This window comes from Girardinichthys multiradiatus, chromosome 9 (assembly GCF_021462225.1).
Source record: "Girardinichthys multiradiatus isolate DD_20200921_A chromosome 9, DD_fGirMul_XY1, whole genome shotgun sequence".
Lineage (NCBI taxonomy): Eukaryota > Metazoa > Chordata > Actinopteri > Cyprinodontiformes > Goodeidae > Girardinichthys > Girardinichthys multiradiatus.
The window spans coordinates 17,904,227-17,928,686 of NC_061802.1; the positions used below are offsets into that span (position 1 = coordinate 17,904,227).

The window sequence follows — 24,460 nt, forward strand, 5'->3', positions numbered from 1 at the left end:
GTGTAGACCATAACACGACCATATTTTAACATTTATTTATGAAAAATATCTTTATTGGTCTTATGTAATATTCCTATTTTCCGAGATAGGAGATAATTTGTCTCTAGAAATATATTACCGAAGATTAATTACATTTTTGATGTTACTTAACTTTTTTTAAAGATCTCAATAGTACTTTTTTTGTTGTTTTTGTTTTCTGTTTTTCTCCTGCTTACGTAGGGATCTGATAACAGCTGGTATGGGGGAACGACAGACAGGCGCAGTTCGAGCAGCGGGGGAAAACAGACACCGCCCAGCTGTCTTCAGATCACGGCTATGCTGCATGAGGACACCCAAGTTATAATTAATCTGACAAAAGTCACAGAGCAGAGCGACGATGAGCATTAACAGGTAATAAAACTTTTCCTTTGAAGAAATTTGGTTAATTTCTCATCTTGAGAGCTGGGAGAGCGAGGCTTGTTTGCCTTTGTGTAAAGCCCTAACGGGAAACACCTCTTGACAAGTTTCCAACTGTCTGAAACTTTTTGGATGTTTTCTTGCCTCTACTTTATTTGGGAACCTCACTTATATTTCAGATTTTTTTATTTTTATTTTTTACTTTTAATAAAAGCTCGATACGTTGGCTTCCTCTGGGTTGAGTTGACAGATGCGTGTCGGTGTGCTAAATATTTAAATGTCATTGAAACTCTTGAGTGCTTTCACAATCAGCCCTTTAGATTGCAGGATACATTTCCACGCTTCTTAAGATTGTATAAACCTGCAGAAGAATTAGGTATCAGTACATTTTATTATGTGTTACTTACTGATAAAGGTCTAAAATGAATAAGAAAAAAGGGGGAAAAACGAATTTGCTGTGAGAAAATTTGAGCTTTTTTTTTTTTTTTGGATCTTTAGCTGCTTTGTGGGATTTCCACCCCCGTCCACCCCATTTCGTTTCCTAAAATTTCAATTATTGTTTTGACACTAGTTGGCTATGACTCAATCACCAAAGATTGCATAGACCTGGAAATGACGACTCATCCGTCATTAGTTTCCTCGGTTTTTCTGGAAAAAGGAAAGAATAATCATTATCAGAAACTGGTTAACACTTAAGCATTTGTTTAAAGTTTGTTGCTACCACTCATCCGATCATTAGCTCCAATCAGAAGATGGCTCTGGGTTGAAAAACTCCTTAAATACATATTGTACTTGACTAGAAAGTTCACATTTGCTGAGCTCTACGACAATTCAGTGTTTTATGGGCAATGGGTAAAAAGAATTATGTCCTCAGAAAAATTTTAATTCATTCCTATCAGCGTGTTGTCGACTGGATGTTATGGGTCTGTTTGCATTCCACCATATCTGCCTAGTTGAAACGGCTCACATAATGAGAGGAAGAAGGGGGATTTGTTTCAATGTCATTCCTTTTGGACTTCACAGATTTCTGCCATCTGCTGTTGTAAAAGTAGAAGCCAGTATGTTTAAAGAACTCTAAAAGGGATACTTAGTAGTTTAGTTAAGAGCAGTCAGAACGATCGCAGAGAGGGAACATCTAAAGGATCTTGAATTTCTCCTTATACCGAGTACATCTATTATTATTTCTGCTTTTGTATGACAGCTGTTTACTCTGTGAGTATTTTCTCAAATGAACAAACTCTGCTGTGCCACACAATAAATTTAATGTCTTTCCATACAGCAGTTAAGTCTGCCATGAAGGAGTTGATCCATTTCTTCAAAATATGGCTTCAAAACCAAATCAGATAGATATCTATTATTTTTTGATATTTTTTGTCACACAGTTGTACCAGTGTAATCCACAACCAAATGTATCCTGAACTGCTCTTTTGTGTGTAAAGCAATCACATTCATTAATTTTCACTGTCCCACAGTTTATATTATTTGATTAGACATAGGGAAATTGATGCGGGCACTTTAAGTTTGCGCTGATCGGTGACAGGATACATTCAGCAGCCTGACTGTATGTAATTACTAGTAGAAATACTAAGGTTAAATGTTGGCAACACACTGTCTGCTGCAAAGAGTGATGGGCTGTAAACCATTTGAAAAATATATATCTGCACCAACCTGACTCTATGTAAAAAGTATGTACCCCCCTAATCCAATAACTGGTTGAGCCACTGACTGAGACAACTGTCATCTAGGGTTTGTAATAATAATGATTGGTTTACATTGCTGGAGGTATGTTCTTCCACTCTTTGCAGAATTGTTTTAATTCAGCCAAATCTGAGGGTTTTCAAGCATGAATGGTCTGTTTAGGGCCATGCCACCGCATCTCATTAGATTTAAGTCTGGACTTTCACTAGGTGACTCCAAAACCTTCACTTTTTCTGTTTTTTTTTTTCTTTTAGCAGTCCTTAGCTGGATTAACCAACATGCGCTTGACCTTTAGGTCACAAACTGATGGCAGTACATTTTTGTTTAGAAATGTTTTGTAGAGATGTCAGGATCTGTGTGGTGTTGTTGTTGTTGTTGCTCTGTGCTTGGCCTCTAGGTGGCTCTGGGGTTGTCAGGAGTGGTGGCAGGTGTTCCATGTCCCATTTGTTATATTCATCATTTCCTGACTTTATATATCCTTACCGTGTCTACTTACCTTTGCAGTTGTCTTCCGGTTCCAGTTCCACTCCCAATACTTGTTCCCTGTAAAATAAACCTTTGTAAACATCATTTGGTCTCCTGATTGCTTTCTGCATGTGGGTCAAATCTATCCATAAAACCATGACAAGAAAGCAGAATTCATTGTTCAGTTCGCAGAATTTTTCCTAAACGTCTTACATTAAGATGATATTAAGATGATGGAAATGTGAGATGGGCCGTTGTGTTCTCTTTAGTCAGCAGGGATTTTGGCCACTATTGCCCAGTTTCTTACTGTTGAAACATTAACACTGAACTTTTTTAAGGCCTGCAGTGCTTTAGTATATGTTCTATGTTTTTTTGTGACCTTCTGGATGACCCTAATTTATTGAATATGACTCTACTGTAATCTGCCTTGTCTTTCAATTACATATGAAGTTTTGCAGCTGTAAGTTAATAATGTTCTAGTATCACTTTTCCATGGGTCTGATACTTTAGCATACAGAGATAGTTTGCTAGCTTCCGCAGATGTTTTTTTGACATATTAAATATTGTGTGGCATGAGTGTTGCCACACATACTGCACATATGCATAACTGGTTCAAAAATTAAGATCACATTACTTAATCTCATGCTCATGCAGCAGACACTCGGTCTGCGCTGATGAAGATTTACTCACCTCAGCAAGCAGAATCACTGCCATTGCAGTGTGTTTTCTGATTAATGATTAAAGCTAATATTTATTTTGGCCTCTTCAGGCTAATCATTGCCGGAGTATTGTGTGTATACATTTCAACTTTCATCCTCAGATGGTGAGGGGATCATTAACTGTGGGAAAGAAAATTGTGAAAGACTCCCAATTCAGCCTTGTAAACTTGCATAATAAATCAAACAGGAAAGCAGATTTAATGTTTAACAAAGGGTTCCACCATTCTTTAAACTTAGACCCATGTAAGCTTACAAACCTGTCAACATAAGATACAGGTTGTTGTGATGCAAGGCTGCAATCACCACTCACAATATATCAGTAATATTTAGTTTGATAATTACAATTGTATGTTTAAATTTTACATTTCCACCTCAGATTACATTTAGGCACAGACATTCTGATCTTACGTAATCTCTTCCTAAACAATGATTTCTGTGAAGAAAAAGAAGTACAAATAGTTGTCATGGCTACATGTCATTTATGAACGTTACAACAGATGTGAAGTTGGAGATAAGAGTTTAGGACTATGGTGACCCTGAAGGATAATCCATATAGTTACCATTATCCAGTGATAACATATTCTGCAGAATAGACACTTAAAACAAAAATGTCACTTTGACTCCTCTCATTAAAATCGTTGTTGCTTAGTATATGACTGTTGTTCTCAACTGACTTCAAAGTAAAGCAAAGTTGAAACAGTGTAGAAATTTCTGTTTTTTTTAAGATTGTATTTCCTCTGTGGCTTCTTCTAATGTGCTTCTGCTTTGGATTGATAAAAATTTCTTTGGCATTAGTTTTTGTACAATTATAAAATTAGGAATAATGTAATGTTATATTAAATCACGGAAGCCAAATATGTTGAAATGAGAACTTGTCAAAATACATTTATTACCATTGAAGTCAGACCAAGTGACAACGAGCAGAAGGAAACCCTAAAAGGTCAACCTCTAAATACAACAGAAATTGAATGAGAGGGACCTCTATAGGTGCATTAATCACACCTCTCTATCAGGCCATGAATATAAAAGAAGAAACACAAAATGGATTCCAACTCAATTTAACTTGAGTTAATATGTTATGTTTCATCCCTCAACTCCCTATATAGTATTTAGGGTTATATTCCCTTTTGGAGATAGATAAGACTGCAGAAGGATGAGAATGATAAAGAGAGAGGATGATGACATGACTGTACTTGCTGAGGGGAAGAATGAAGTGATGATGTGGGCGAGAGAAATGATTGACTGTGGCTGATGAATGCTGTAGATAGCGGACCTTAGAGAAATGGGGATAAGAGAGATGAAGTTAGATGGTTGATTTTTTATCTATGAAGACAAATTGAATTTAATTAGAGGCCATCTACCACTAGATAATGCAATAAGTTCTTACCTAAGAACTAAGAGATCGTTGAGCAGTTAACACAGAGTGGAAGTCTGAACTAACATAGGATGAGCAGCGGCCGAGTTGTTGAAGAGAAGTTGTTGAAACTCCTTGAGTGGCTCCAGTAATTGCTGCTCCTATTCTAAATGAATGTCCTGAAAACTGACTGGGGGCCAGAATGCATTGACTAGAGTTTGTCATATTAATATTGTCTGTGTTCGAATGCGTAGATGAATATTTAGATATCTACATAGCAAACAGGTTGCTGTTAAATGTAGCAGTTTTTTTTTCTTCTTTCTTTCCCTAGTAGAGGGTACTAATATTCTTTAGTAAGTTAGTCACGCTTAAGCGCAATATGAGAGTTTACTAGTTTCAATATATAGGCTATGTAAACTCACAGTCAGTTGAAATATGCATTTTATTTTTAATTAGTGGTACAGGGAAAATATAGAAGGCGATGGTTACAAGTTTAATAAATATACGTGGTAAAACAGGGTAAAAGCACTCAAAGGAAAGATTGACAAGGATAAAAGGGGTTGTAATAATTTAAGGTAAATAATTCATTTATGGTAAATAATAAGGCAAAAAGGTTAACAGCAGCATATTGTTAAAAGTTACTAAAGGTATTTACATTCTGTTTATTTTTTAGCTCTTATGATTGTTCACATGCAAGGTTCTGTCAACAAAAGGATAGTGAACCATCCGTTTGAGAGACTATCTTTTCAACCGGGACTACAGGCAGTAAAAACTGAAATGAGTCAGCCGAGAGAACGATGTCGCCGTAAAAGAAGGAGATACCATTCCACTTTGTGAGGAGACTGGAGCGGGAAGCCAGCAATTTGAGTTTGGCTGGGCAGGAGTGCGGGAAGAAAGGAAGAGAAGAGCGCTCTGATACCGACTGAGCTGCAGAAAACAGGAGGTGGTTTGTGTCATGATAATATTTCAGTGGCGAGAATAGACCAGTCTAGGCAGACTCCCGATTGAGCGGTGGATGCAGCTTTGGGAGAGAAAGTTTGTGATATTGATAGAAATCGGGAAGCCATGTTTGAAATGTAGGTCGGCGATGAGGGACGGATAGGTATCGAGCTTATTCTATGCTCGGGTTAACTGACCAGGAGACGTCTCTGAAATGCTTAAAGGTGGCCACAAGCTTGCCAAAAGGGAGATTCTTAGTAAGGCGGTGATCAGATGAGTTAAACACAGCAGTAAAGCCATCAGGGGAGGCAACACAGTGGTCAACCTCGGGAGATGGTAAAATGTAAGAAACCAGATTAATGAGCTGCCCCTGCAGGATTTTGGAGTGGAGCCGGAGTGAGATGTTAGAATGCATGGGAGTATATGATCTACCTGAATGTAAAAGATGAGTGGGAAATACAGCGTGCTTGAAGGGCATATGAATGATGAAAAAAAAGAGAAAATTAAGTGATACATCTCACCCCTAGAGAAGAGCCAGGACGAGTGTTGCGATGGTGAATGTCAGTGGGAGGAGCAGGTTGAGACTCGGCAAAGCGGAGAAGAAGAAGTGCTGACGTGGCAGAATTGGAGGCGAACTCCCGGAGGAGCTGAATAAAAGAATATATGAAGCTCTGGAGAGAATCCATGGACGAGATGAATGAAGCAGGGAAGATTGTGGGATGGCCGGAGTAGAAGAAGACACCAAAGCCTGGGGTGCGGGAGGAAGATCGTAGGAGAAACTGCTGCAGAAGCTGGGCCAGGTCGACCGTAGCCGGTGTGGAGGAGGGGCACCCTCGGCGACGCTTAGTAGGAAGATTGGAGGAATTCTTAAAGCATTTTCCTCTTGCCCAGAGCTGAGGGAAAAGGGGCCATCGAGGCGAAAGGCCAGGCCAATGCACTTACTGGCAGGAGAGGAGGAAAGAGGGCGAGGAATCGGCTAAGTTGCCAGAGTCATAGTCGGACATGACGTTGCTGATCATCGCAGCGCAGCTTGAAGAGCGAGGAAGTCTGTGAGTGAAGATCTTCAAAGCTGGGCCTTGGACGGTGATTGGCTAAAGAGGTAATGCGGACTCGATGCTGATTGGTTGGAGCTGGGACGCATGGTGGAGTCATTGGACGGAGCAGAGGAGGGAGTGAATCTTCCAGATTGACTTTTCGTCAAAACTCCATTTCAATTTAAAGCTCTTAATTTTTGCGTTAATTCTGCTTCCCACCTTTCCTGCATTTGGATCCTTCACAGCAACAAACTTGACACAAATATTCGTACACTGCTCAAAAAAATAAAGGGAACACTCAAATAACACATCCTAGATCTGAATGAATGAAATATTCTCATTGAATACTTTGTTCTGTACAAAGTTGAATGTGCTCACAACAAAATCACGCAAAAATCATCAATGGAAATCAAATTTATTAACCAATGGAGGCCTGGATTTGGAGTCACACACAAAATTGAAGTGGAAAAACACACTACAGGCTGATCCAACTTTGATGTAATGTCCTTAAAACAAGTCAAAATGAGGCTCAGTATTGTGTGTGGCCTCCACGTGCCAGTATGACCTCCCTACAACGCCTGGGAATGCTCCTGATGAGACGGCAGAGGGTCTCTTGAGGGATCTCCTCCCAGACCAAAACTGTGCTCTTACCCTGCTAATTGAACCTTCACACTCTGCTCTTACTGGTGCAATGTGCAATCAATGAAGACTGGTTATCAGGCTGGTCCAATTTAGCCATAAAACCTCCCACACTAAAATGACAGGTGTTTCAGTTTCATTGTCCAACCCCTGTAGGTACTGAGAAGTGGTCTGTGGTCCCCACCTGCAGAACCATTACGTTATTGAGTGAGTCTTGCTAATCGCCAAAGATTTCCCCTGTTGTCTATTCCATTTGCACAACAGAATGTGAAATTGATTGTCGGTCAGTGTTGCTTCCTAAGTGGACAGTTTGATTTCACAAAAGTTTGATTTACTTGGAGTTATATTGTGTTGTTTAAGTGTTCCCTTTATTTTTTTTTTTGTTTTTTTGAGCAGTGTATATTTTTCAGTTATTAAACCCTTTACTGCCAGTTTTTGCAAATTAAGTGTTATTTTTCCCATCGCATAAATTTGATACTGGGATATTATCTGAGCCTGGGATTGGGAAAAAATGGCGATACCTTGATTTTTAAAGGTTTCATTTAATATTTTCAAAGTCCATAAACAAGTCAAAATAAAATTTTTTCATTCCATGCATGCATTTTTACGTATATATTTTTTCATGCACTGTATTTTGATTTTGAAAGAAAATACACTTTTTAGTCCAAATAACTGAATATATTACCCATTACCCTGCAATAATCTAATTTTAATCATGACTACTCTGAATTTGTATGTTTATTAATCACATCTGAGAGTGAGCAGCACATCTTTAAAGCCATACTCTCAAGATTATTATTGGTAATTGTTTGGGTGCGGTGACGGTGGCATATGCTGTTAAGCAACCCCTGTGATGCAGACTTTCGCGGGTTTCAGTCCTGACCCGTCAGCATTTACTGCATGCCCTTCTCGCTCTCTGTCTATAATACATACTGTCAAAAATAATTTTTAAATAAAGGCCTCTACTGCCTAAATCAAACATTTTATGGTAACGGTTTGAAAATGTAAAATTTATCACTTTCCCTTATTTACTAGTAAATTACTTTTAAGCTAATATTTTTTATCTTGTAAGTCTTTTTTCTAATCTCCTATTGCCAATGTATTCAATACAACACCTGAAGAGTTTTAGACAGAGAACGCATTTAAAATCATTCAAGGAAAACAGACAAGTTAAATACAGCAAAAATAAAGGAAACAGTAATAACAATAAAGGAAGCAAACTTTTTTGCATATTTATATATATATATATATTTAGACATTAATGTTTGACATTTGAATGTGTTTTTGTCACAGTGTGTGTTTTTGGTTGGTATTTGTTTACGTTTAGTCAGGTGTTTTTTCTGTTCTAAGTATGGTTAAGTCTTGAGTCCTCGTTTCTGGTGTTTTATCTTCTAGGCTCTGTTCTGTTTACTGTGTTAGTTGTGTTCCTAGATCTATTGTCTTCCTGTGTTCTGGTTCCTTTGGTTTGTTTACTGTTTGTCTTGTCGGGCTGCTCATGTTCTTGTTTATCCCTGTCTGGTTCACCTGCCCCTCTGTCTTCCAGCACACCTGTGTCTGTTTTCCCTGATTACCTGCCCTATTGTTTCACGTCCAACTTCGTCTGTATTTAAGCTCGTCTTTGTCCTTTGTTCCACGCGGTGTCGTTAGTCTATTTAGTCTGTCTGTTCTGGCTACGTTGAGGTTATGCCGCCACCCAGAAACCAGGACTGATTTATTCATGAACTTTGTTACCTGGATCTCCTGTAAGCCTGCACCGGCTCTTGTAAGTTGGCTCATCACATTAAATGACTGTTCATCTCACCTACTGTCTCAGCTCGTCCTGCACCTCTGGTCCACCACTAAATTGAACGATGACAGTTTTTAGTTGAACTCTGTGCAGCTTTGCCTCAAAGCATATAAATGGCGCTTACAAAATGTGAAAATAGAGAACTGAAAATCTGCTAAAGTGCTGCTCATGATTAAAACTTTCCAATTAGTTAAAATGGTCCAGGAGTATGGAATCGGGGGCCCTTTATTAGGGGCCATCCAGTCTCTGTACAAGCGGAGCAGGAGTTTGGTTCGCATTGCCGGCACTAAGTCGGACCTGTTCCCGGTGCATGTTGGACTCCAGCAGGGCTGCCCTTTGTCACCGGTCCTGTTCATAACTTTTATGGACAGGATTTCTAGACGCAGCCAAGGGCTGGAGTGGGTGTGGTTTGGGGACCAGTGGATTTCGTCTCTTCTTTTTGCAGATGACGTGGTTCTGCTGGCCCCCTCTAGTCAAGACCTACAGCATGCGGTGTGGCGGTTCGCAGCCGAGTGTGAAGCCGCTGGGATGAAGATCAGCTCCTCCGAGTCCGAGGCCATGGTTCTCGACCGGAAAAGGGTGGCTTGTCCTCTTCAGGTTGGAGGGAAGTTCCTTCCTCAAGTGGAGGAGTTTAAGTATCTCGGGGTCTTGTTCACGAGTGAGGGAAAAATGGAGCGGGAGATCGACAGACGGATCGGTGCGGCTGCCACAGTAATGGGGACGCTGTGCCGGTCCGTTGTGGTGAAGAGAGAGCTGAGCCAAAAAGCAAAGTTCTCAATTTACCGGTCGGTCTACATTCCTACCCTCACCTATGGCCATGAACTTTGGGTCATGACCGAAAGAACGAAATCCCGGATACAAGCGGCTGAAATGAGCTTCCTCTGTAGGGTGGCCGGGCACTTTCTTAGAGATAGGGTGAGGAGCTCGGCCATCCAGGAGGGGCTCGGAGTAGAGCCGCTGCTTCTCCACATCGAGAGGAGCCAGTTGAGGTGGCTCGGGCATCTATACCAGATGCCTCCTGGACGCCTTCCTCGGGAGGTGTTCCAGGCACGTCCCACCGGGAGGAGGCCCAGGGGACGCCCCAGGACACGCTGGAGGGACTATGTCTCTCGGCTGGCCTGGGAACGCCTCGGGCTCCCCCCGGAGGAGCTGGAGGAGGTGTCTGGAGAGAGGGACGTCTGGGCGTCTCTGCTGAGTCTGCTGCCCCCGCGACCTGGTCCCAGATAAGCGGAAGACGACGAGTAAAATGGTCAAATCAATTTTTTTACCAGCTAATGTTTAGATGCATATGCATATGTAGTGTTCATTAACAAAGTCAAAGTTCTGCAACGATAAAATTCAAAAAGCAAAAAAAGACCAACAGGTTATACAAAACAGAAAGTGAAATGTTTTACAAGTTTTGGAGTGTCTGCCCCTGTAACTACAAGAAGAGAACCCAATGCTGCTAGTTTCCAAACCTAATATTGCAGATTCAACCAGTAACCAAAGAAGACTATAACTAAATGTGAGTGATTTTCACTCTGCCTTTTGGGTTATCTGTTAGCCCACTTCCTGCTTTCTGTTTCCTCCCATGTGGCAGAAATGTACATGTGGTTAATCTATAATTAAACTTTCCGTAGAAGAGAGAGTGAGCGATCATGATGACAGACAAGTGATCGGTTCAGTGTGTACCCCCAAATCTCTCCTAAAGGCATTCTGTCACTATGTGCTTAAGCAACAGTTCCATCTTGAAAATTCAAATAATTCCAAGTTAAAGTAAAAATATTTCAGATTTGCATTCTTCTGCCGTAGTTTAAACTAACAAAAACAGTTATATGCATCAATAATTTCAAAACAGAATATATATGATTAAGAGCCTTATCCAAGGCTAATCTGAGCTGTTTCTGCAGTTTATTGCAACTTTATAAAATTGAAAGCTTAGGTTAATCTACATTATTTAAAGCCTTTCTCAAGACCTATCCTGTTACTGCACATCAGTTCTGGTTCTTTTTTGACACAACATGCTGTTTTTGATTTACTCATAACTTCCAAAATTTACACGTTTGTTTACATGCTTGATTCTATTTTTGGTATGCTTCTCCCTTCTCAGGGTTGCATCGAGTATTTAGACCCAATCCTTTGTCACACAGCATGAAACAAGGTTTAAAACAAACAGTCTGTTAGTCTTATTGTTTTACATCAGGAATGAACTTACAGATAATACAATCAAAGCTATTTAAATCTCATGCATTTTTTTTGCCACGCCGCAGATCAACAGATCAACAGATCACAGATCATCCTGTCAATGCATACCACTAAATGGAAACGACCTAGTGTTGTTCTTTTTTCTGATCAAGTAGGAAATCACATTTGCAGCAGCACGTATTCACTGCCAATAAGCATGTAAAAATAAGCTGGTAAAAACAATTAGATTTGACTTTTTTAACTAATTTGAAAGTTTTAATCATAAGCAGAGCTTTAGCAGATTTTTAGTTCTTCAATTTAATATTTTGCAAGCACCATTCATGTGTTTTGAGGAAAAGCTGCATACGGAGTTCAACTAAAAACACATTCAAATGTAATGCCAAGCCAAACAAGTCAAATGTTTTGACAGTAAGTATTGTGGGGAGAGAGCAGGAAGGGCATGCAGTAAATATTTACGGGCCATGACTGAAATCTGCGACAGCCTGCATCACACGGACCGCGCACTTTACACCCTACGCCACCGTCGCCGTGCCCAAAAAGTTACCATTATTGAGAATCTTCAGAGTATGGCTTTAACAATGTGCTCCTGACTAGAAAACATCTAAATTTAGAGTAGCAATGATTAAACTGAGATTATTGCAGGGTAATGGGTAATATATTCCGTTATTTGGACTTAAAAGTTTATTTTCTTTCAAAATCAAAATAGGAAAAATTTCCTTCCTGAACAGAGATCAGGACAGGATTAGTGGCAGCTGATTCAAGGTGAAAATATCCCTTAAGCAAACAGAGTCACACCTGTCTGACCTCACAGCGATAGATGAAGTGTCATGACAGCGTACCTCAGAGACGTGTCAAACAATAACCACATTTTCAGCTCACGATCAGAAAACAAATCTCTAAGTCAGATCTATTCTTATAGACTCTAAGATAAGATACTGTTTCTCATTTATTTTGTAAAACTGAAAATATCTGTGTGCCGCACAGTAAAAGTGTTTGTAATATTCATGCTTATCAGGCTTCCTCTTTACTGATCTGAATGAGACTGCAAAATATATCTCAAGTTAAGTTTAATTGTAGCAGAAAGAGTTTAAATTTTGTATAAATTTGAAATTGTTTTTGTAAACGTAAAGTACTTGTGCCTTTATGTCCTCTTGACTGCGCTCTTTGAGAAGAACAAAATTAATTTCAGTTCAGTGTTATTTATAGAGCGACAATTCACAACACACGTCATCTCAAGACACTTTACAGAGTCAATTCAATTGAATCACAGAGATTCCAAGTCAAATACATACATTCTTATATATCCTAATTATCAAACAATGCAGTCAAATTCAGTTTATTATTCAAATTGGTTTGGAATTAGTTTTCTGTCTAAGGAAACCCAGCAGATTGCGTTAAGTCACTGACTTTCAGCATTTACTCCTCCTGGATGAACATGTAGTGACACTGGCCAGTCGCTTGCAATGTGCTGCTGACTGTGCAGCGATCCCTCATGCTGAGCATGCATGTAGTGACAGTCTAAAGGAAAACTACATACAGGTCCTTCTCAAAATATTAGCATATTGTGATAAAGTTCATTATTTTCCATAATGTCATGATGAAAATTTAACATTCATATATTTTAGGTTCATTGCACACTAACTGAAATATTTCAGGTCTTTTATTGTCTTAATATGGATGATTTTGGCATACAGCTCATGAAAACCCAAAATTCCTATCTCACAAAATTAGCATATTTCATCCGACCAATAAAAGAAAAGTGTTTTTAATACAAAAAACATCAACCTTCAAATAATCATGTACAGTTATGCACTCAATACTTGGTCGGGAATCCTTTTGCAGAAATGACTGCTTCAATGCGGCGTGGCATGGAGGCAATCAGCCTGTGGCACTGCTGAGGTCTTATGGAGGCCCAGGATGCTTCGATAGCGGCCTTTAGCTCATCCAGAGTGTTGGGTCTTGAGTCTCTCAACGTTCTCTTCACAATATCCCACAGATTCTCTATGGGGTTCAGGTCAGGAGAGTTGGCAGGCCAATTGAGCACAGTGATACCATGGTCAGTAAACCATTTACCAGTGGTTTTGGCACTGTGAGCAGGTGCCAGGTCGTGCTGAAAAATGAAATAATCTCCATAAAGCCTTTCAGCAGATGGAAGCATGAAGTGCTCCAAAATCTCCTGATAGCTAGCTGCATTGACCCTGCCCTTGATAAAACACAGTGGATCAACACCAGCAGCTGACACGGCACCCCAGACCATCACTGACTGTGGGTACTTGACACTGGACTTCTGGCATTTTGGCATTTCCTTCTCCCCAGTCTTCCTCCAGACTCTGGCACCTTGATTTCCGAATGACATGCAGAATTTGCTTTCATCCAAAAAAAGTACTTTGGACCACTGAGCAACAGTCCAGTGCTGCTTCTCTGTAGCCCAGGTCAGGCGCTTCTGCCGCTGTTTCTGGTTCAAAAGTGGCTTGACCTGGGGAATGCGGCACCTGTAGCCCATTTCCTGCACACGCCTGTGCACGGTGGCTCTGGATGTTTCTACTCCAGACTCAGTCCAAGGTCTGGAATCGGCCCTTCTCCACAATCTTCCTCAGGGTCCGGTCACCTCTTCTCGTTGTGCAGCGTTTTCTGCCACACTTTTTCCTTCCCACAGACTTCCCACTGAGGTGCCTTGATACAGCACTCTGGGAACAGCCTATTCGTTCAGAAATTTCTTTCTGTGTCTTACCCTCTTGCTTGAGGGTGTCAATAGTGGCCTTCTGGACAGCAGTCAGGTCGGCAGTCTTACCCATGATTGGGGTTTTGAGTGATGAACCAGGCTGGGAGTTTTAAAGGCCTCAGGAATCTTTTGCAGGTGTTTAGAGTTAACTCGTTGATTCAGATGATTAGGTTCATAGCTCGTTTAGAGACCCTTTTAATGATATGCTAATTTTGTGAGATAGGAATTTTGGGTTTTCATGAGCTGTATGCCAAAATCATCCGTATTAAGACAATAAAAGACCTGAAATATTTCAGTTAGTGTGCAATGAATCTAAAATATATGAATGTTAAATTTTCATCATGACATTATGGAAAATAATGAACTTTATCACAATATGCTAATTTTTTGAGAAGGACCTGTATTTACAGAAAGAAACCTCGAGCAGAACCAGACTCAGTGTGTGTGACCAGCCATCTGCCACGACTGTAAGATTATTTCTTGTTTTTTCTTCCACTATTTGTTTACTGGACTGCATTGTGTGAAATTAGATAAAGTACTTAATAATTGAACCATGCATTGTTTATGAGATCTTTCTCAACAACTTTTTAAACGTATCGTCAGGTTTAATGTTCTTCATCAATTTTAATGTCTTTTTTTATCTATGTTGCATCCATTAAATTCCAGGAATACATGTTTGACTGTCTGTGGTTGTTTTCAGCATGAACATGACCCAGGTTAAACATTCCCTATTTACGAAGGGATGTCATGCTTCTACTCCCCCATGTCGAATAATGACAGTTTCCCGTTGACTAAAATGTCAACTTTTTCATTACCAGCTTTGCCTTCAGGGGCAGAAATCCAAATACTACAAGCTGAAATATTTTTCATAAAATATCCTATCCGGGTAATGATTCGGAGAACTGAAAAGCTGTCAGAAGTTGTTCTCAAGTTGTTGTTGTCACTACATTCAACTCACTACAGTGCTAACAGTATTGCAAATAGTTCTGTTGTGTAGGCCACTAAATTATCAGTCAATCTGTTTTGAACTGCTGTATTATGATGTAGAGTTAAGAAAGCTGCTCAAGTGCATCCTGTTTAAGGAAAAAACATCTTTAAGTATAAAAAGACTTTTCAAATAATGGTGGTAAACATAGTGTTTACTTGAGCCTAATCTGGTTTTGATTTAGGTTTTTTTTTTTTATTACATGAAAGACTTAACTCTACCTTTAGTCGGATTAATTTTTCAAAACATTTATGTCTGATTCCTATGTCCATTATGCTCATATTTTGTGCTTTTTTTATTCCCTATCAATCTGATACTGTAAAACAGGTTTTACTGAATGTACTTCAATATGTCTAAGTAAATGCACCCGTATTTCATTTGATTTGAACTAGCATTTCTCCAACAAGATATCTTATGGCCTTTTTGGTCCCTCTTGGAGACTCTGTTGCACAGGACTCTGGGGTTTCCTATCTACACTATATTTCTGCCCCAAAGTCAAAACGTTTTTCTCTGTTTGTTAATTGGTTTGTTTTCGACAGCTCTCTTGAAACTGGAAAAAGCAGAGCAAGTTCGGCACACTCTGGATCAGAGACCGTAAGGATGACATGAAAGATGCAGCTGTTGATCTGTCTCTTATTTTTATTGAATAACGCTCTTCTGTTTTTCCTTAAAAACTCATATTTTTACAAACCAGCTCCTCCAAAATAAAAGAACAACACAATTCATGATGTCAGCATACCATTTTTCTCTAGTATATACCATAAGCAAAGCTTATTTGTTTTAGGGTTGAGAGCCAAACTACTTTAACAGTTCATCATAATGTCTGGGTCCTGCCCTTAGTTCTCACATTTCTTCTTTACCAATGCCTTTGTAGCACACACCTTGTGTAGTGATCAGCCTTACACAAAGCTGTTTATTTGTCCTTCACAAACAATTACAGTAGTCACTGAGTTCACAGCTCCCATTCCTCCATATAGTCTCCTGGGGGCCTTCGCACACATCCAGTAAACAGATACGAACGGAAAACACATTGCAGCCTTTGCAGCAACATCTCTCCCTTGCAACTGAGCATCAACTGTCTCACCAAACCCACTTCATCATACTTTAGACAAAGCTGTTTTCATTGCATTAGTGTTGCAGTCAAGGTGGGATCAGATTTAAATTGGGTATTTTCTTTTCATTGTACCTGCACACGAACAATGTAACAAGAACTTCAGCAACATTCAGCAAAAGATGCTGATGCATACAAGAGAGCAGTGTTATGCTAATAGATTGATCTCAGATACTAATCAGCATTGCTGCAGAAACATTACCACTGACGGGAACAAGTACCATTTTTCTTTTCTTGCATATCTGCTTTATCTACATTAGCCACTACGTGTAAGAATATCAGCAGAATAAGATTCATAAACATTCATCTTCCAGCACCAGTTCAACCTTTGATTCACGTCACTGTAATTGACTTTGTGGTGTAGATAACATGAGCAGGTGGCAGCAGAAAGCTATTTGTTGAACATTTTGTTCTGAGTTCAAACTGGGTATAACAAGCAGTGTTGTTCAGCCCTCTAGCAGTTATTATTATTAAGAATACATACACAAATAAATAAATGACTCAATAAAATATCTACTGGCAAAAGTAGCTAGACATATAAGTTAGAGTGCAATTCAATGTAAAATTTAAAAAATAAGTGATTTATTCAATAATTGATTAGTTAATCAGACATAGACATATATTTCTATTTTACTTTATATTTAGAGTGCTATTATGGTTATTTTGAATTTAAACAACAAATTTTCAATCATACTTTTTTTCTTGAACTATATTTTTGTTTATTTAACATATGTGAATTTCTTGCTAGTTTATTTTTTTCTACTCCTTTTACTTCTTTCATATTTATTACCTCCCAAATATATTGAAGATATAATTTTTTCTCAAAAATACAGAATTTTTTTTACTTTTTTTACAGCTCTTATAATTCTTAAAGAGTGATGTTTTTGTCTTCTCCCATATATCCCTGTTGTATTTTTTTCTCATTAGATTTCCCTTAGTCAATTTATTTCCATCTTTCTTTTTAAATTCCACATCTGATGTGGATGACATTTCTTGAGTGACATCTATAGAAACAGAACTCTTAATCAGGACAGAATACATCCTTAAATGACAGTTTACTTCAAAATGAATATTAATATGGTGATCGGAAAATATTTATCAGAATTTCTTCAGGAAGCCTCATTAGAAATATTTAAAGGTGCTAATTTCAGTGAAGTTTCTTGTTTCCTCTGGTTAGATTTGGAAAAACAGTCCATCATTGAGTCATGCTTTTATTGTGAAAGTGGGTCCATATATGTAAATGCCTTACTACTTAGTTGTCTGGCAAACTGAAGTATTCTTTTGGTTAGAGCCAACACGTTACAGTAAACTATTCCGACAAAAAGCAGTATCTACCACCAAAGCCTAACTTCTAGCCAACTTCTTTAGCAACAACATGACAGAAGTTAGCCGTTGTTAGCAGCTCCTTTTCAAACCAGGCAGCCACAATAGAACTCGGCAGCTAATTCCTAGGCTTAACTTTAACCAATAGGAGAGAAGCTGAGACAGTGACGCTGTTCAAAGACTGCCCCCTTGGTCTCTGTCCCGCCCCCTTTGTGTTTACATTTCCAGCAGCATGTTGAGACTGAAAAGACAATACAGGGATAAAAGAATGTAAAAAAAAAGAATGACAGAAATTATTGGGCTCAGGAATATCCATTGGAGATAAACAATCACCTATTAGAGGAGAAAATATATCAGTGATTTAGAATTAAAAGGACAGTGAAACAATATGTAAAATTATATATTTTCGAGAAAAACATGTCTTAAATTTAATCGGGTAGTAATAAATATGAAAGAAATAAAAGGGTGATGACAAAAACCTCTCAAGAAATTCAGTTGTATTACATTAATAAAGGAAAAAATATAGAGTTTAAGAAAAAAAGCGTGACTGAAAATGAATAGTTTAAAAAGAATATAAGCCTAATAGCATAGATATTAATTAAAAGAGGTAAAGATTAAAATAGAAATATATATTTATATCTGATTAATATAATAATTTTTTTGCATTTTGTTGCATTCAATGTCACTCTAATTTATATGTCTAGCTGCTTTTTTGCCCAGTAATTATTTTACTGAGTCATTTATTTTTTCTGTATGTATTCATATTTATGGCAGGATTGGTCCTCCTTAATTGTACCCACGTTTGTTGCTGAAAAAGAAAGTACACCTATTTAAGTTGTTCTTATTTTGCGTATTTTAGTTATGTAGTACAATTCACAGATTAAAATACTTAAGTGCTTTATAAACAGAGCATAAATAATAAAACATGATTTAACTAAAAAGACACAAAAACAGATTAAATGATACATGAAAACAAATAAAATATTGAAAAAGATCATAAGGAAATGCATGTTTGTGTAAGAAGGTAATTTCTGATTTTTATTTGTGAAAACCTTTAAAAACCTTGTATTTCCTTTTACTTTACAATTGTACTATTTCTACTTTGTGTTTGCCTATCATTGTCACAAAATGTAAGGATATGAATACTTTTGTAAGGCACTCTATTTTTAATGGTGACTGTATCTATTCTCAATCTGAGATTTTGGTTCTGAGACAGCAAAACAAAGTGACGCTCAATGTACAGGTCCTTCTCAAAATATTAGCATATTGTGATAAAGTTAATTATTTTCCATAACGTCATGATGAAAATTTAACATTCATATATTTTAGATTCATTGCACACTAACTGAAATATTTCAGGTCTTTTATTGTCTTAATACGGATGATTTTGGCATACAGCTCATGAAAACCCAAAATTCCTATCTCACAAAATTAGCATATCATTAAAAGGGTCTCTAAACGAGCTATGAACCTAATCATCTGAATCAACGAGTTAACTCTAAACACCTGCAAAAGATTCCTGAGGCCTTTAAAACTCCCAGCCTGGTTCATCACTCAAAACCCCAATCATGGGTAAGACTGCCGACCTGACTGCTGTCCAGAAGGCCACTATTGACACCCTCAAGCAAGAGGGTAAGACACAGAAAGAAATTTCGGAACGAATAGGCAGTTCCCAGAGTGCTGTATCAAGGCACCTCAGTGGGAAGTCTGTGAGAAGGAAAAAGTGTGGCAGAAAACGCTGCACAACGAGAAGAAGTGACCGGACCCTGAGGAAGATTTTGGAGAAGGGCCGATTCCAGACCTTGGGGGACCTGCGGAAGCAGTGGACTGAGTCTAGAGTAGAAACATCCACAGCCACCGTGCACAGGCGTGTGCAGGAAATGGGCTACAGGTGCCGCATTCCCCAGGTCAAGCCACTTTTGAACCAGAAACAGCAGCAGAAGCGCCTGACCTGGGCTACAGAGAAGCAGCACTGGACTGTTGCTCAGTGGTCCAAAGTACTTTTTTCGGATGAAAGCAAATTCTGCATGTCATTTGGAAATCAAGGTGCCAGAGTCTGGAGGAAGACTGGGGAGAAGGAAATGCCAAATGCCAGAAGTCCAGTGTCAAGTACCCACAGTCAGTGATGGTCTGGGGTGCCGTGTCAGCTGCTGGTGTTGGTCCACTGTGTTTTATCAAGGTCAATGCAGCTAGCTATCAGGAGATTTTGGAGCACTTCATGCTTCCATCTGCTGAAAAGCTTTATGGAAATGAAGATTTCATTTTTCAGCACAACCTGGCACCTGCTCACAGTGCCAAAACCACTGGTAAATGGTTTACTGACCATGGTATCACTGTGCTCAATTGGCCTGCCAACTCTCCTGACCTGAACCCCATAGAGAATCTGTGGGATATTGTGAGGAGAACGTTGAGAGACTCAAGACCCAACACTCTGGATGAGCTAAAGGCTGCTATCGAAGCATCCTGGGCCTCCATAAGACCTCAGCAGTGCCACAGGCTGATTGCCTCCATGCTACGCCGCATTGAAGCAGTCGTTTCTGCAAAAGGATTCCCGACCAAGTATTGAGTGCATAACTGTACATGATTATTTGAAAGTTGACGTTTTTTGTATTAAAAACACTTTTCTTTTATTGGTCAGATGAAATATGCTAATTTTGTGAGATAGGAATTTTGGGTTTTCATGAGCTGTATGCCAAAATCATCCGTATTAAGACAATAAAAGACCTGAAATATTTCAGTTAGGGTGCAATGAATCTAAAATATATGAATGTTAAATTTTCATCATGACATTATGGAAAATAATGAACTTTATCACAATATGCTAATATTTTGAGAAGGACCTGTATTTGCGATGAGCTGCTGACTTACGTATGAGAGTTTGTTTCTCGGGTCATGGAGTAGGAGGTTCATCGGATGACTGATACAAGCCTGGCCCAAGGTGTGGCCACATAACTCTTGAAATAGCAACCATGTGTGACAATGTATTGCATGGAAACATGGTTTTATGTTGTGTATATATTGCATTTTTGGACTTCTTGTTCTTAGCCTTTTTTCTAGGTTGTTTTTGATGTTTGCTGCAAAACCAATTGACCTATAAGGATAATAAAAGCTGAAAAAGCTATATGGATCGGAACTGCCGTTTTATCATGGGAAAAACCTTTATTTGTTTTTTTCTTCACAAATAACAGTTTCACATGTGTTCATATGATCCAGTGTTTACCCATTTTAAAATTTTATCAGCATCAGATACTTTCATTATGTGAATTATTTATTTTCTTTCTATGTTTTTGGCTTACTTTTTCTTATTAGTGCCATGTGTATTAACATAACCCTTGTTTTGTCTCCACTTCAGCGTTTCGAAGATGAGAAAATTTAAGGCAAGGATTTTCTTCATTTTTGGAGTTCTTGGCCTGTTGATTCTCCAGTTCTTAAGGTACTCTGATCACAAAACGTCCCACCTCCAAAAGAACACAGCTGGGAATAACAGGCAACAAAGGTCACCCATCAAAAACAACTCGTACGTATATCCCTGGCAAAAATGCCAGAAAAATATGAGTGCTGACAACATCACAGGCTTCTCAAATCTCCCTCAGAATATTAAAGACTTTCTCTACTTTCGGCACTGTCGACATTACCCCATGCTGCTGGACCTCCCTGATAAATGTGGAGGAGCTGAAAAATCTGGAGATGTCTTCCTTCTGCTTGTCATCAAGAGCTCCCCGGCCAACTACGAACGCCGGGCGGTGCTACGTAACACCTGGGCTAAGGAGAGGTTACACAATAGTGTGTGGATTCGAAGGATTTTTATTTCCGGAGTGTCAGGTGCTGGTTATGAGAAAGACAGATTAAACCGTCTCCTTAAGCTGGAGCAAAAGGACCATGGAGATATCCTCCAGTGGGACTTCAGTGACACATTTTACAACCTCACTTTGAAGCAAATACTCTTCCTGGAATGGATGGAGCGAAACTGTCCAAATGCTCGCTTCCTCCTTAATGGTGATGATGATGTGTTTGCCCAAACAAACAACATGGTTGTATATCTCCAAAGCCTCAAAGAAAATAATGGGAGCAGACATCTCTTCACTGGTCATCTGATCCAGAATGTGGGGCCCATCAGAGACCCAGGAAGCAAATATTTTATCCCAGTTCAGGTTGAGGAATCAAACTCATATCCTCCATACTGTGGCGGAGGGGGCTTCCTTCTGTCAGGGTATACAGCAATGCTTATATACCACATGTCCAAATCTATACTGATTCTTCCCATCGACGATGTTTACATGGGGATGTGTCTGGCCAAAGCTGGACTTGGCCCGTCCTCACACATGGGTGTGAAGACAGCAGGCCTGCACATTCCCTCCAAAAAAGTTGATGAATACAGTCCATGCTACTATAAAGACATTTTACTGGTTCATAGATTCCTCCCGACTCAGATATACCTGATGTGGCACAGTATACACAGCCCAAATCTAAAATGTGGCCTCTCACATACCTGACAGAACTGAACAATATCTAGTACACCAACACAAATCATCATGCAAATGAACTTTGATTTGTATTGACAGATATATTACATTGCCACTGACTAATGCATCTTTTCTATCCACTTATGTCAGGCGGACTTAAAACATTGTTTTTCTTTGCCCCTAAAGAATGTAAATGTAATACTTCATTTGGATACTGGACAAGATTTTCAGGGGCTGCTTTACAGGTTCTATACAGCTGGCTTGTTAGATCCCGCTTGCTGAAAGAGCTCCGAGAGATTCAGTCTGACAATACATTTTCAAACGATAAAATATCAAATGCTGAAAGGAAACTCAGTTGAAATGTTTTTGCAGGCTACAAGGATTGTTTGTTTTGCAGTATAAGGGCCTGGGTCTTTATTGGAAAAGTTCACCTTTTTTCTAGTTTAAACTCAAACCCCTGTTTCTTAATCTTGTCTGTAACTATGCAACCAGGGCATCAGGTATGAGGTTGCACTACACTGAGTTACAAGACTGCTGAGTGACTTATAATTATAGCTTTTCCTTTTTTATTGTAAGTTGACAGAAGTAGCTTGGCTTTTCATTTACTTTTTCATAAATTCTTAATCATCTGCGACTTAAAGGAATTTTACTGGAGTTAAACTCCAAAGAAAGCATGGCTTTTTACTGGGTTAGTTTTTGCTCTCATGTTGCAGCTCATGGTAATCTATTTATGATGCAACAATGTATTGACTAAACCTCCCTGGTTGGAACTTTTCACCTACCGCTTTGTGAATACAATCAGCAATGATTAAACACATTACAAAGAGCAAACAGCTTGACAAGTAGACGAAGGTGAGTGGGTGTTTACCTGTGTTTAAGAGGCTAATGATAAAATATTTGTTATTGTTTGTGGACTGCATACATCCACATAAGATTTGGATATCCATCAAGTTCTGGCTGTGTTCTACAGATGCCACCAACCTGCTGCATTCCCTGTACGTGTGGACCAAGAAGATAGTCTTCAAAATCTATTGATTTGGAAGCTGGAGTGCTCTGTTGCTACCAAGACAAGATGTAGCATGTTGATATTTTCATACCAATTAGCTTAAGTATTAGGTTTAGGGTGTGGACTCTCCAGCAGCGATGCTATTTCTCATTAGTTTCATTTTCAAGTTCATTCTAACAGATTTCTTTATCTTTTTAGCTGAATTTTACCAGGTATATATTACATTTAAAGGTGGAAAAGGTTTGGGAATCATTTATAACGGCCTAAATATTTTTAAGTCACTAAAACCTGGAATTCTAGCAGCAGTGTGTAAACTCTGGTGAGGTACTATACATGTAGTCCACAAAAAACGTTGGTAAATAGTGACCTTGGTGCAATGTTTAAAGGCAAATTGTGGGATCTGTGGATATATTTAATGAAACAATATTTGCATGGTACTGGAGTGAGAATATGTATTTATACAAGAGTAATCAGTTTTCTGTTTGCCGTATAAAGGTAAGGCTTTAATATATAGTACTGTGCAAAACTTTTAAATCAGACCTACATTTTTTGTACTTTTGCCTGGAGCCACACTTTCCAGTTATCCTTCTCGATTCAAATTTCTTCAAGCTTTCAATTCTTTTTCACTTTTCACTTTGAAGCAGGTACATCTCTGTACCTGCTTCAAAACATGGGACGTTTTGGCCTGAAATTTTACCAAGATGATCTGTACAAAAGAGATTTATAATCCGTCAGCTGGTTGTCTACTGCATACAAAGGTTTTAGCTCCTTGCTTTTTTGTATCACCTTGTTGGTGCTAAAACATCCCTTGCAATTGGGATGATGTTGCTACTGGAAAAGTGGTGGGTTAAAAATCTGTTTATACACGTTCCTTTGAGCATGTAAATATTCTTTGTACTTTACTGTTGCTTTTCTTTTGTTTTATTTTCTGTTTTTTTCTGTTTTGTAATTTGATAAATTCCCATTCAAAATTAAAGACCTGTTTTTTTTTTCTCAATAGCGATAAATACTACTATAGAAGGTTTTTAGAAAGTCTGACCGCTGGCTTATAATTGTTTACCCTTTGTGCCTGTTTCGCTGGTTGTGTCTGTAATCATTTCCTGGATTTTGAAATGAGTGTTGACTCAATGTATTTGCCAATAGCGTTGCAATATGAAAGCCAGTTGATGTTGGTCTATGTTGCACAACCTTCCAAACATTTTAGTCAAAGCGTTTTCTCTAGATTCTGCAAAACATTTTACTTTCTCTAAAACTATTTGTTGAGGTGTTGCTTTCAACATTTGTTGTTAGAAATGGTTAGAGTGCTTGAACGAGACTGTCTACATTTCTAAACTATACACTCATATCTGTGATTTGCTGTTTATCATTACCAACCAACGTGAATTGTTTGCTCTGACAAGTTCAATTTTAATTTGATGTATAGTTTATAGAAATGGCCAAATATGCAAGGGTTTTGAAGCAGGTATGAAGAATTTCTGTATTGTATATTTTTCACAATTAAAAATTTGAGAAATAAGCAAGTGCCGTTTGTGTATGTTAACATTTTTTTATTAAATAATGACAAGAGGTTTTTTACTGATCACATTATGTTATTGTATGCTTTTCAAAGAATGCCTGAAATAAAACACTGCATGTT

The 24,460-nt window shown here is 38.6% G+C and overlaps 1 protein-coding gene across 1 annotated transcript; it reads left to right on the top strand.

Moving 5' to 3' along the window:
- On the top strand, positions 1-24,340 carry LOC124874498 (N-acetyllactosaminide beta-1,3-N-acetylglucosaminyltransferase 3-like). The gene is made up of 2 exons (XM_047375877.1): positions 1-390; positions 20,708-24,340. The coding sequence occupies exons 1-2, from the start codon at positions 377-379 to the stop codon at positions 21,846-21,848; spliced, it is 1,155 nt and encodes a 384-aa protein (XP_047231833.1). The 5' UTR covers positions 1-376; the 3' UTR covers positions 21,849-24,340.
- Positions 24,341-24,460: the final 120 nt, after the last annotated feature.